General features: G+C 57.4%; 3 protein-coding genes across 3 annotated transcripts; 2 read left to right on the top strand and 1 right to left on the bottom strand.

The window, feature by feature from the left end:
• Nucleotides 1-8,583: 8,583 nt before the first annotated feature.
• SLS55_001329 (uncharacterized protein) lies at nucleotides 8,584-9,341 on the bottom strand (the record flags this gene model as incomplete). Its single annotated transcript, XM_066772825.1, has 1 exon — nucleotides 8,584-9,341. A coding segment is annotated over one exon (758 nt), but the record flags the coding sequence as incomplete, so codon positions are not given.
• Nucleotides 9,342-10,516: 1,175 nt separating this feature from the next.
• SLS55_001330 (uncharacterized protein) lies at nucleotides 10,517-11,464 on the top strand (the record flags this gene model as incomplete). The annotated part of the gene is made up of 3 exons (XM_066772826.1): nucleotides 10,517-10,525; nucleotides 10,834-10,842; nucleotides 10,928-11,464. The coding sequence occupies 3 exons, from the start codon at nucleotides 10,517-10,519 to the stop codon at nucleotides 11,462-11,464; spliced, it is 555 nt and encodes a 184-aa protein (XP_066638105.1).
• A 34-nt stretch (nucleotides 11,465-11,498) lies between these two features.
• On the top strand, nucleotides 11,499-12,322 carry SLS55_001331 (uncharacterized protein; the record flags this gene model as incomplete). Its single annotated transcript, XM_066772827.1, has 2 exons — nucleotides 11,499-11,507; nucleotides 11,543-12,322. 2 exons carry the CDS (start codon nucleotides 11,499-11,501, stop codon nucleotides 12,320-12,322), a joined length of 789 nt encoding a protein of 262 aa, XP_066638106.1.
• Nucleotides 12,323-13,245: the final 923 nt, after the last annotated feature.

Raw genomic sequence — 13,245 nt, forward strand, 5'->3', positions numbered from 1 at the left:
GAGCTGGTCACAGATGCCGGTCGAGACTTGCTGCGTCTCTGCAGTTGGTTGGGTTGGGTGTCAGCAGATGCGGTTGGAGAGGGAGGGGTGTGTGGGTGTAGCTATTCTTCACTCACTCAGCGCATCCTCGATCGAGCACGCGTCCGTCACGCAGCCCGTGATCTTGTCGGTGAGCTCCGAGGCTTTGGCGCACTGGCACGTCTGGTCCGTCACCGTGCACCCGACTTGCGGCGCGCCGGTTTCGAAGCAGGAAATCTGGGAGAAGGCAGATTCAGTCAGCTTGCCCCATTTGAGTTCACTGGGAAGTGGTGAGGAACGTACGGCGCAGCTGGGGATGTCGCTGGTGGTGTAGGCAGCGGAGGCAAGAGATGCCGAGACGGCGAAGATGGTGGCGTAGGAGAACTTCATGGTCGGACAATTCTTTAGGGGTAGGGGTGGGAAGTGCAGGTTTTTCGCTGTAGGTGATTTGCCTGTCGGTGGAACGGGTCGTCTTAAGAAGAACGGGCGACGGCTGGGCTTTTTTTGCTCGGCGGGCGATTGGCAGGAACGATTGTGAGATGTGAACAGTCGCAGCTTTCGCAGCACGGCACACACACGACGACCCTTGAAGAGGTAAAACGAGCGTAAGGCAGCAGAGAAAAAAGCAATTCGGTCGGTTTTCCCCACAAAAACACAAAAAGTCGCAGGTGGATTTGATTGATCGTGGTAGGGAAGACGGGGTCCTTCGTCCAGCTATGTAAATAAGTACGCTGGCCGACCTCCCAGCTGAACAGCAGCAGACCACTCAACTCAATCGCGTATGCCCAGCCACAAGCCGCAGCCGCAGTGGCAGACTCCCGATAATTGTATGTACGAATGTATTGGAAGGCGTCCCAGCCTACCGGTCCTCTTCTGGCTGCATGTCTTCTTGTGGCGCCATTTCTTTCGGCCCAGGATCCGGGGTGTTGAAACGCGGTGTTGCACTGCAGATGATGATGGGAGGTGGCTCCGTTGTGTTACGGCGAAGCCCCGATTCGCAGCGGGAAGAGAGGGAAAGGGGAGAGAGCAGAGCGGGCTGCGGCTGGTCGTTTGTGGACGGGAAATTGGAGGTTGTCGTTGTTTGCTCTCTTTTTCCGTTGTCGTTGCTTTTGCCTCAACGGCGTTTTTGGTGGGGACGGAGCCTTCCTGCGCTGCTCCGCACCCATGCGGCCGGGGAGCTAATGATGACGGCAGCGTGCGCGCTACTGCTGCAGTGCGATGCGTGCCGAGCTGAGAAGAGGAAAAAGGCTATCGTGCGGAAGCCGAGCGTGACCGGGCACGCCGCAGCAGCTCCTGCGCTTTCCTGCCTGCTTACCTCGTACCTGTCATCCTTCCGGGCCCGTAGGTACATTTATTTGGCGGCATCCTCGGCTGCAGATCCCGCATCGTTTTTTCTTCTTCCACGCCACGACCGCAAAATCCACCGCCATCGCAGAGCAGGTCATTCATTCCTCGACTCCCCTACCGTTAATGTGACGATGGGAAAGCATAGGGAAAGCGAGTTGGCGGTTCCGCGGGAATTTTGTGACGAGGCGGGCCAGCCAGCACCATGCATGCACGCATGGATGCATGCGCGTGGGGCCCGGAAAAAGCAACGACTGCATAAGGTCTTGCTGCTGTGTCAAGGGGCGGGGCACAGAAGAAAGAAAAAACCTGTTGGAACATGGCTTGGATGCTTCTTGGCCTCCTCTACTGTTCCCTTCCTGAGATTGCGCTGCACCTGGGAGCTGGTGAAATAAGGTTGCAGGAAGGATGCCTATGCCATGGCCGCCGCTTGGCAGGGGCGGCGTAAGCCCAGGCAACACGACATTCTTGGCGGCTGCAGCGCTTGATTTTCCGAGGCGTGGTGACTGATGGCGTGATCTGATGGGTGTGTTTGTCGAGTCAAGACTGCTTGTGCTTGGTGTTGGAGCTCGACTTACCCGACGACTCACGTAGGGAAGAGCAGATGAACTGGTTCTGCACGCCAACCACTTGGCCGCTCACTGCGTACAGTCAAGTGAAAGTGGATTCATGAGTCCGAATGGTTCAAAAGAGACGAGCCAATGATCGGGAAAATAGTAAGTCGCGCGAATGACGCCACGCTCTTCAGCTAATCAAACACCTGGATATCAGTCTTCACACTGCACATGTACGCCTGCGCACGAGATAGAACTACTGAAGTAAGTAGATTGGAACATCTTGGCCATACCGATGTAAAATGGCGCTGTCAACATATGAATGCTGTCACTTGACCCCACTTAACATAGCTTCTCAGTGTTAAAACCATTCTCCATCGCACTTGTTTTTCCTTTCTCTCATCAGCAGAGCTTCTATTAACATGGCAACGAGCTTCTTGACCAACTGACTTTCTTTCGCTTTGCCAGGCTTACCCAACTTCTTCACTGTGCCGGGTCTTCGCTCCCCATCATCTCGTGATCTCTCATTCGGGACATCATGAGTTTCAGCAACTCTGACTGCTGCTGCACACGACCACGAACAGCCGCAGATGGACACTACCAAAAATAAGACGTGCTAAACATTAATGTCTTTATTTCTCCTACGGGTAAGCCATGGCACGAAACACGAAGGAGAGACACGAGAAGTGAGCTGGAAGAGGACATCCGTCCACTCTGTGGAATTTCATTTTCATCCATACCTTCTGAAATGGAGAGACCATTTCATCAACACCATCCAAGATCAAAAGCCAGATCTATCTCACGGTCTTAAACCAAACCACGATATAGACTTGAGCAACGACCACTGATACTACATAGCACTGCAAGGGTTTGATGATGAACAGCATCATTTATGGGCGGTGATGAGTTTAGGTATCTTCTTGTGTTTGCCAGGCCGGCTACAGCTTGAAAAGAGGCGAAAAAGACAGGAAACGAAAGCCGAATGGTAAGTGAACGTGTTGGACGAATTCGAAACGCAAGTGGAAACGGAGCTCAAATGCCCATTCTAATCTTTGCTTTCTGGAAGAGAGTATCAATTTGATTAAAAAAGTCCTTTGACAACACTTAAACATATAGGCGCTACGCGTAAGCCTCCCGAAAACCCAAGAGAGCACAGCCTCCACCACCACACCAACAACCGACCCGTCGACCCTTCCAACCCGCACCCCAGTCCCTCACGCCTCCTCAATATCCAACCCCCTCAACCCCGCCGCAATCTCCGCCACCCTCGCCTTCGTCTCCGCCAACGGATCGCACGCAACCCCCTCCCCTCCCCACATCTCCGGCGCCGGCGGCGGAGGCGGAGCCTCGCCGTTAAACACATTCATCCCGCCCTTCTTCTTCTTCCTCCCCCTCTTCACCGCCGACGCCCCCCACATGTCCGGCCAATCCCTTTCAACCGGCACCGGCGACGGGAGCCGCTCTTCTTCTTCCACCGGCGGCGGCGGTGGCGGGTCCTCTCCCCCCAACGGCGGCGGCGGCGCGAGCAAGATGTTCTCCACGTGCACGGATGGCAACTCGAGGTCGCGCACCCACGCCGCCAGGCCGCGCACGGAGAAGCCGTCTGGACCGCGGTAGAAGTAGAACGAGCCGGGACCGCGACGGGCGTTGCTGACGGCGCCGAGGATGCCGTGCGCGTGCAGGCGGCGCGTCAGGGCGCCGAGGACGAGGGAGTCGCATGCGTCGCTGCAGCGCGGCGGCGAGGATGTCTGGTGAATGGAGAGGGCGTCGGCGAGGGCGGCGAGGATGCCGGCGAGGGCGCGGTGGCGGGTGAGGTTTATGCGGTCTGTTTGTGCGGGCGTGTGAGTCGGGAGTGGTTAGGGGGGGAAGAGTGGACGAGCGAGCGAGCAAGAGAGGAGAGGGGGGAGGAAGGGAAGGAAGGGCAAGAGGGGAAGGAAGAGGGAACAACAGCAACAACACCAACAAAACGAACGAACCTATCTCGCCCCTTGGCACCGGATACCCCCCGTCCTCGCCGCCACACTCCAGCGGCTCGCGCGCACACCGCTGCGCCACCCGCGTCGCGATCCGGTACTCCCTCTCCCTTCCAAACACCCACGCCACGCACATCCACCTTCCCACATCATCATCATCGTCATCGTCGTCGTCGGCGGCGGCGGCGGCGGCGGCGGCGGCGGCCTCATCATCAGCCTCGCCCTCGCTCTCGCCCTCCTTCGGCAGCGCATGCTGCAAATTGCCTATCCAGCCATCCCCGAACACCTCGACGGCCTCGCGGCACTTCCACGCATCGACCAACCGGGCCAGCTGCGTCAGCTCCCCGAGGCTCACGGCGCGCGGGACGAGGCTGGTGCGGTGGTGGAAGATGTGGAGGAGCGTGAGGCATGCGGATGGGGAGGCGAGGGCGGTGAGGTCGAGTTCGAGAGGGGCGTCGCGTCGGTCTTTGATGGCGGTGGCGTCGGAGATGGCGGTGGCGAGGTGGGGGGAGGCGAGGCGGAGGATGCTGGAGGAACAGAGGACGCGGTAGCCTGGGCGCTCGGCTGGTGGTGGGGATGGACTCGCCGGTTCAATGGGTGGAGGCGCGTCGTCCTTTTCGTCGTCCTTTTCGTCGTAGGGCTCGGGATATTCGCTGCTGGGCTCGGCGTACTCGGGACTGGGCTCTGGTTGATAGGGCGGCTCCTCTGGACCGGGTGTCTCGGACGGGGGCCAGTCTGGCGTTTCTTCGATTGGCGCCGTTTCGGACTCTGGAAGCGGCATGTAGAAGTCTGAGGGCCGTTCTGCGGCTTCGACTGCGGTGGGTGTGTCGTCCTCACGAATCAGGTGGACTTCGTCTTCTTGTGGTGGATCTTCTTCAGCTGCGGTAGGTTCGTCCTCGGGAATGACGGACACTGCCTCTTCTTCATCTTTTGGAGAGGACTTTGCCTCTGCGTCTTCTGGTGCGGGATGCGGAAGTGCCAACAGCAGTATCACATCTCCCTTCGGGTCCAACACTTCGGAGATCGTCGCCATTTTCAAAGTCGCAAACAATTCTGTCAAGCTGGAGGGAAAGATCGGATGGTCCCACACGACATTATCGCTATCTTATGATGGCATTGTTGCCCCTCTTCTTGCTCTGTTGTTCTACGTGTCCATGCATGAGCAGTGATGTGTTCAGTCATGGCGCATCTCGATTGGGTAATTTTCGATGGCCCTGCATGTGCCCCGCTGGATGTCATATGCATGTCAGCGGGCCGCCGCAAGCCCTTTACTGGTTCATGCGGCATGTGTTGCGGGGTACGTACTTAAGTCTCGCCTCTCCAATCTGACCTGTTTCATCAGTCGGTCCACACATCCATGGCAGACATTCTGGGAAGCCTATTGTAGTGCTGACTCACTCTTTGGAATGGAGTAGCTCAATTTAAGGAGGCTGCCATGGTACGATCACCCACTTGTATAATCCAAGCTCTACAATATTGGTCTTCGTTTGTTTTCAATTACTACTTTCATCAATAATTATTGATGATGGTTTACATCGCATTCTACCGAAGCTGCCGGGGCTCTCAAGGAAAACCCTTCCTGTAAGCAGGTCATGTGGGGGAGAAAAGGCAAGAAAGAAAAGAAGTCATTTCGTCGAATATCACAACGTGCGTAGACAAACGACTTGTCGGTATGAAAGTCTGGTCCGCTGGTTTGCAAAAAAGAAGGTGCTCTGCGGTACTTCGGCTTTTATCAATTCGCGGCTGATGGATGCAGCGCCTGACACGCAACAACGCCAATGGTAGCCCTTCCCTTCTGACCAAAACCTCCGTCAGATGCTGCACATGCGGCTCTCCAACATGTGCATACTGCACACGAAAATCCTGATCACATGCACCACAACTCACGAGCCCTCCGGCGTCTCGAAGCCCACAGGTCAAGTGGCGCTCTCGAAGATGTCTTACTTAAAGTATTTCTTCCCACGACAGAATTCGTTCTGCCAGAACATGCAGAGCCCCATCGCTCCCACTGAAATGCAATCAGACAACGGTTCCCACTCGTTGTGGTCGCTGCCGCGGAGAAGCCGCACACGCCGAGCCCAGATTACACTTCTCGAAAGGCTTCAACGCTGCGAAGATGCTTTTCTCCATCATGTGGAATGATCGCTCTGCATCATTAGTGGCAAATGCTGGTGGTCAGCACTTCCTCGCGATGGCCGGACTCCGCCGGATACGCCTTCTCGTTGCGCACGAGTCGCGGTGCTTTGCCGTACCGAAAACAACCAGCAAGTCGGGGCTTTTTCTTGGTCGGTTTACCAATTCCACAGTGCTCGATGACGGCTCTGCGTAGGTATGTTGATGGAGAAAGCCCATGGACATCCTCAGTTCTTAAATGGGCTGGAGTCAGTGAAGGGCGCGTGCGGTCCAGGAGTAGCGGCGAGCAGGCGCATGCGCCAAACCAGCGAAGCTGCCTCATGCGTCGACGTGTTGTTGCACGCGGCTGCCGTGCGCTGCATTTTGTTTGCCGCGTGGAGTCTGGTTGAGGTCACGGTATTCCGGGAATCGAATGAGACGACGCTCGTGAGCGGTGCGGGGCCAGGCCAACGATGAGTGTTTAAGATGGAGGCCTGGCAGCCAGCGATTGATGGAATCAGGCTTCTTTTGCGCAGAACTTGAAAAGAGACTCTCGAAACTATACTTGTGTCGATCTCTCGGTACCGACACACTCCTCCGTTCGGATGCCGGCTTTGCTCAGGTTTTTCATGAACGTTCTATGCTCCCCATGATTGTTACTCAATGCTGCCAGCCAGCGTTCAGCCATAATGGTGCTTCGGTGCATCCTGCTCATACACCCACACGTCTCGGGCCACGCGGTAATTGAAGGTTTGTCCAGCCTCCCGGCACAAAACGAGTATAAGGGACTATTTTGTCCATGAAGGCTCAGGCGGCCCTTCCCGGCGCCTTTTCTTCCTTTGGGTTGGGGAGTGGAAAGTTGGAGCAACCCAAGTATCTTAATACTTACGCTCTTGCCCGGCTGGTCACCAGACCATCGCAAGACTGGCCTTTCCGTCAGTTGATCAGGGTCCCATGTCTGCGTGGTCATTGCATTCAGGTGATATGGCCATCCTGAAGCAGCAGGTCGAGGACGGCATGCGCATCACATCAGGTCGAAGTGTCTTTAGGGTGTATAAAGCAGCTCTCTGTCTGCTTCGATAGTACCTTGCTCTCCATTACTTCGGTGCATGAGCACCGGAGAAGTAGCTGTTTCTAAAGTCGATGGAACTCACTTGCCGTGTTCGTTCGTCCGCCAACTTCTAAGCGGACATGGTGAATCCTGCCCATTGATGTCCACCTCGGAAAGTTGAGGCGCATCGTCCCCCGCTGCAGATCCTCATCGAAACGCGAAAATGCTGCATCGTAGGACGCAGCAGCGGTGACGCATTCCTCCATTTCTCATTCTTGGTGGTCAGGTTTCCGCCATTCGGGGGGTTGAGATAGTATGATAGGAGCCAGTCCGAAACATCCCACATCCACGACAGCAGGAGAAAGAAGTGGGGTGACGTGGTATGGTAGTTGCACAGTCGGTCGTGCGTGATTAGGTAACTGGCATCCCCCAAACACCACTCGTCGGTCGACGAGAGAGAAAACCCCCAGCCCACCACCACCACCGCACCTTTTAAACCCCCACCCCTCCAAAGCTCTGTCCACTGTCCACCTGCCTCCCCCCGTGCGCCTCCCGCAGCCTCCCAGAAAAAAAAATCCCGTGCCGCACCGCAAGCGGTACGGGTACGAACTTCACATGCACGCCACGCACGGCACGTTCCGCCGTCAACCCCCACCCCCACCCCCCCAACAAACGAACCAAACTAAGCGCAACCACAACCGCAGACGGCGTCGGCACGTGCCTAGCGCAGCAGCAGCAGCCAAGCGCTTACTCGGGGAACCTACCCGCGGTTCTTTGTTGGCGGTCACTGATTCTGGCCATCTGGTGGGGTTACCTGTTGCGAAATTCACATGTTTTGCTTCGTGGGGCCCGTGATGTTCTTGGTGGGGAAACCGATTTGGGTGTGCGATATCACATGGCGGAAGGAGAAATAAACGGAGTCTCTCGAAGTAGGTAAGAGAGAGATCAAAGTCTCTCGGTTCCGACATTACATATGCTAATCAATCATCTTTCATCGCCGCCATGCCATGCTGCATGCGCAGCACTTCATACGTTTGGGGAAAACGAAAATCTACCGTTACAAGGGACCCACCCAACACATACAACCCCGCCGTTTCGAACTCCAGCCACCCGCCGCCCACCGATGCATGATGGAAAATGCATGCAAACCACCAGGTAGATGTAGGCTTTGTACAGAGAGGTATCATCAAGAAGAAGAAAAAAAAAAGGGGGGGGCAAAAAGAGCTCAACTCATGGCAAAGAGAGCCGAGTTTCTCATCAAAACTTGGTTTTGCAGGAGGAAAAAGAGGATGGAGAGAGAGAGAGATTCTATGCGTGCATGTGCACCTCGGTGCTGCCGGAGCGGTGCCAGGTGGCGAGCAGGACGCCGCACTTGCCGCACTTGTGCTGGACGTCCTTGGTGCCGCTGATCAGGTAGGGGATGCAGCCGAGGCAGAGGCAGATGCAGACGCCAAAGGCCCAGGCGCTGCGGAGGAACAAAGACGTCAGTTCAAAGCCTTTTCTCTTCTGAGCTGGGGGTTTGTTAGCTTACTGGGTGGTGTTGCCGGTCTGGTAGTTGGTGACGGTCAGGGCGCGGTGGGCGCAGGCGGGGCAGTCGACGGGGGCGGGCGAGCGCGCCAGGTTGGCGATGGGGGTGGCGGTGCGGTACTGCTGCGAGCCCGGGGCCTGCGGCTGCTGCGGCTGCTGCGGCTGCTGCTGGTGGCCCTGCTGGGCGTAGTACTGGTTCTGGTGGTCGTAGGGCGGCTGCTGGTAGGCGTGGTCGGGCTGGATGGTGTACTGCTGGTGGCCGGGGCTGGTAGAGCCGGTGTGGTCGGGGTACATGGGCGCGGGCTGCTGCTGCTGCGAGGGGTCGTGGGCGTAGTTGCCCATGGCGACTGATGATGGCGGCCTGTCAGTGTCTGGCGCCGAGATGATGCTCATGCGCGGCGGCGGGGTGGTGGTGGCGGTTGCGAGGTACGGCGAGCTGGGGTACGACGACAAGGCTGGCGACGCTTGGGCGGCCGAGGGCGAGGGATGGGGCGCAAGCTGCGGCTCGACGGGCACTTTCTCGTCGGACAAAGGCGCGGACACGGCGGCGGGCCGCTCGTGTGCCACGTCCTCGTCGACGGGAATCTTCTCTTCTGCTTGCTCAGCGGCTGCAACGCTTGGCTTCTCCTCGTCCTGCGGCGCGGGCGGGGCCTTGGGCTTGTCGTCGTCGTACGGCGGGGCGGCGGGCTCCATGGCGGTAGGAATGAACGAGGAGGGGAGGGGGACGGCGGGTGACATACCTCCGGTCTGCTGCTTTTCCATGATGACGCTAGGATAATAAGCTGGAGGAGTGGGCGCAAGGCTAGCTCGTTTCGACGGGGTGATGGGCGGTGGGGGCCGGAGGATGACGAGGGTGCTTTCTGCGGTGGAGGCTGATGCGGCACCCAGTACGGGCTCCTCGATCGTTATATAGACAGCGTCGAGTTGACCGTGGCCAGACGCTCTGGGCCCATGGCAGGCAGCGCCGCTTGGCGGAGGCTGCAGTTGGAGCCGCAGCGAAGCCCAGTCGGGCAATGCTGGCCCCCACGGCGGTGCGGCGGCGTTGCGGCCCCCAAATCCAGGCACCGGCGCCCAATCACCGCCTGCGCCAGAAGCCGGGGGCTGTATTCATAGTAACACGGCGTAGATCGGCACACCGGCGTGCCGCTCTCTGGTCAAGCCGGGAGCCGCAGCCCGGGCGGTGAGATATGTGAATGGGCGCTGCTGTCATGGCTGCCTGGTGGTTTCATCATAGATCATGGCAGATCCTTCGGGGCTGTGGGCGACACCGCCTGCGCATAGCCGGGGCTGCTCCACACAACATTGGGCAGTGCAGAAGAGAAAGAGCTAAGAGAAAGAGCTTGTTCCGCTGGGTGACGGTGACGGCCAACTGGGGAGCCGCAGCCTGTGGCGTTCCTGCCCTGAGAGCTGAGAGCCTGAGAGCCTGAGAGCCTGTAAGCGAAGCCGCGACCGTGGCGGCGCTGTTGTGCAACATTACTGCGAAAATCCTTCTTTTCTTTCATGCCAATGCCAACAACCATCACCGAACAAGCTCGTCCTTGAGCTGTGCGCGCCGAGTCGCCGCCGAAGTCGCGCACGCAGAGAGCAACGGCGGGCCTAAGACAGCCACACAGCCTTGCCTTATCTTATCGCACAGCTTCCCTCTCTCCGCACGTGACGTAACCCAGGCCGTGTTCCGCAGACCCGTCTTTCGGCCCAGACACTGCACAGCTGCTGGCGGCGAACTGGCGTGGGGCAAAAAAGCTGGGGAAGCGGTTCCCGTCGGTGGCTGACAGTGCTGTAATGACGAGCGGCGCGTCACAAGCGCTGGGCTGCCGCTTCAGGCAAGAGCCGAGGTCACCACCGGCCCTCGTGCGCGTCAACAAACAGCTCCCGGCCACTGCAACCACCACTTCTCCTGACGCCGTGAGAGGGTTTGCCATGCGACCACCGTCACCATGAGCTCCGTCGCCTCGTCCTCGTCGTCCGCCCCGTCCTCGGCGAAGCCTGACAAGCTCGATCCGGTGGTACGCAACGCGCTCCGCTACACCCTCAGCGCCCGCGAGTACAAGCTCCTGCATCAATATCTGATCTCCCGCGCCCCGGCTGCTGCGCGACACAGAGCCCCGCCGCCCCGTCGCTACGACCAAATTGTCAGGGCCACCGATGACTACAATGCGGCGGCCGTCCGCGCTTCCCTGCGCCTCGGCTTGTCTTCCTATGCCGCTCTGAAGCTTTGGGAAGTCATCTCCACACGTCTGCTCTCTGCGCGCAGGCCCGTACGGTGAGCGTTTGTGAGACATCGCATGTATCTTCCAATCTAACGCATGTGCTACCTCAGCGCAAAGGTGCCATTCTGGAACTCGCAGAACGTGCGCCTCTCCAGCTCCCTTGGCCTGATCCTCTTCTTCCATCGCATCCTCCATCGCTTCTTCATTCGCCTACGCGAAAGCATCCTCGCAGACAATGCCAAGCCATTCCGCCGCCGCAATCCTCGTGTCACCAAGGTTCTTACCTCCAGGATCGCTCCGGCAATTGGCGCAAGTCTGTCGGGCTTCTGGCTCGGGCTTTACCCCGCAGATCAGCTCCGAATCACCGTTGCCATCTACGTTTTCACGAGATCACTGGAGTTCGTATACAATGCACTGGAAGATAAAGGGCTGTTCAAGAACCGTCCATGGTGGTTTGGTTCGTGGTTGTTGTATCCCGTGGCGTGCGGTCAATTGCTGCACGCATTTGCCTTCGACCGGGACTGCTTCCCGGATGCGTACGGCCGCTTCATCCTGAAGAACTCGCCTCAGTATATCCAGCCAAAGCCGCCGCACTATGCTGGCAAAGCTCCATGGCCAGACACATATTCAGTGGTCGACAACCTTGCTGAGATCTCTCGCCAGCGCTGGCCGTAAGTTCCCTCGTCTATCGTCCGCCTTACTAGCTAACATGGCCACAGTCCATTCGTTTCACCCATCATGTTTCCCAACAAGCCAACTCTTCCCCGTACCTTGACGGCTATATCTCCAATCACCTCGCCGGCTCACCCCGCCATCAAGAACCTTTCCTGTGCTCTTCTCCACCCGCACGACCCATCGTGCGCCCGAACCTACATCTCGTATTTCATCCAAGCGTTCCCCGCGCTTGCTCGTTTCTTCACTGTCATCTTTGGTGTCCTTTCGCTGGCCAGATACAAGGCCTTCATCGATGCTCCTTTTGCCGCTCTAAACCGCCTTGCCAAGTCCATCCTGCGCATGTCTCTATTCGTCACCGGCGCCATCGGTTCTAGCTGGGCGAGCATCTGCCTCTTCCAGCAGTACATGCCACGCAACTTCCTTCCCACCCAGCGCTTCTTCCTCGCCGGTTTCCTGGGCGGACTGTGGGCAATCTTGGAGCGCCACAACGGTCGCACTACCTTCCTGTACTCTTTCCGCCTGAGCGTCGACAGCTTCTGGAAAGTAGGAGTCAAGCGTGGCTGGTGGCGGGGCATCAAGAACGGTGACGTGCTTCTTTTCGTCGCGAGCTTGGCTGTAATCAACAGCATGTATCAGATGGACCCGAAGTCTGTGAACGGCGGGGTTGTTAGGAAAGGTCTTAGCATGCTGCGTGGTGATGGATGGGTTGATCGCGCGATTGGGAATGAGAAGCGTTCGAAAAAGGGAAAGCGGGATGATGATGTCTTAGAGGAGAGGGAGGTCAAGGCGACGGCAATGCCTGAGAGGGGAGCGCTGAGCCAGAAGGACGAAGATGAGATCCGGCAAGAGGGGGCGTAAGTTTCGCTCGTCCGTCCTCCCATTGCATTCACGATGACGATACCTATGCACTCATTGGATTTTCTTATTGTCTTTTCTTCGAGGTGCATGACATCTTGGTTCCGGCTGACTGCGGAGGATGGGTAATGTCGGGACGATGTCATGTTAATGCGTCAATGTTACGAATCACAGGATTTCTTCTGCGAACGGATTGCGCATCGTGGTCACCGACGTGGAACTTGACCTTTCCTTGACTTTGTTCTCGCCGTATGTTTCCGTCAAGCCGCGCGTCGGACTGGTTTACTGAGCCGATTATTGTCGTTGATGGTAGCTGACTCAGACCAGTTGAAGACAAGAACGGAAGACGGCCCGCCCGACTTCACCCTTCCGACGTCACGAGTTGTGCTTATCCCCACTCCAAACGGAGGATTATTGTTCCGACGGATGCGTTGCCCCATGCGGAAAGTGAGCATATACCTACGTAGGTAGTAGCAGCGCTTCGGAACCATCGGCCTTGGACAGAGGCCGCTGATTCCTGTTCATACACATACCAATCACCTATATATACTCTTCAGAGCGTCGCTTCCTTGACGTTCGCCTCACCATCCGCTTCATCTTTAGCCCTTTACAGCCAGTCGTCAACCTTCCTTACGCATATAGTAGACAGCAGTCGATCCTCATCTAGGGAAACTACCGACCACCATGGCCAGAGACAACGAAGACGGCGGAGGAGAGTTCCTCGCAACGCCCAAGCCCGCGCCGAGCCTCAACATCCCGTCTTCCAACTCCACCGTCTCCGTCGCCATAATCGACACGTGAGCCAATCCCATCCATCCTTCTTTCTTTTTGATTCCTGCCCCCTTTTTTTCCGATTCCCGATTCCTCACTCCCGAGAAAGAAAGAAAAAAAACAAGAAAGCATCGTCCACACACACAAAAGAAGAA

Source organism: Diplodia seriata (assembly GCF_021436955.1).
Source record: "Diplodia seriata strain FDS-637 chromosome Unknown scaffold_1, whole genome shotgun sequence".
Lineage (NCBI taxonomy): Eukaryota > Fungi > Ascomycota > Dothideomycetes > Botryosphaeriales > Botryosphaeriaceae > Diplodia > Diplodia seriata.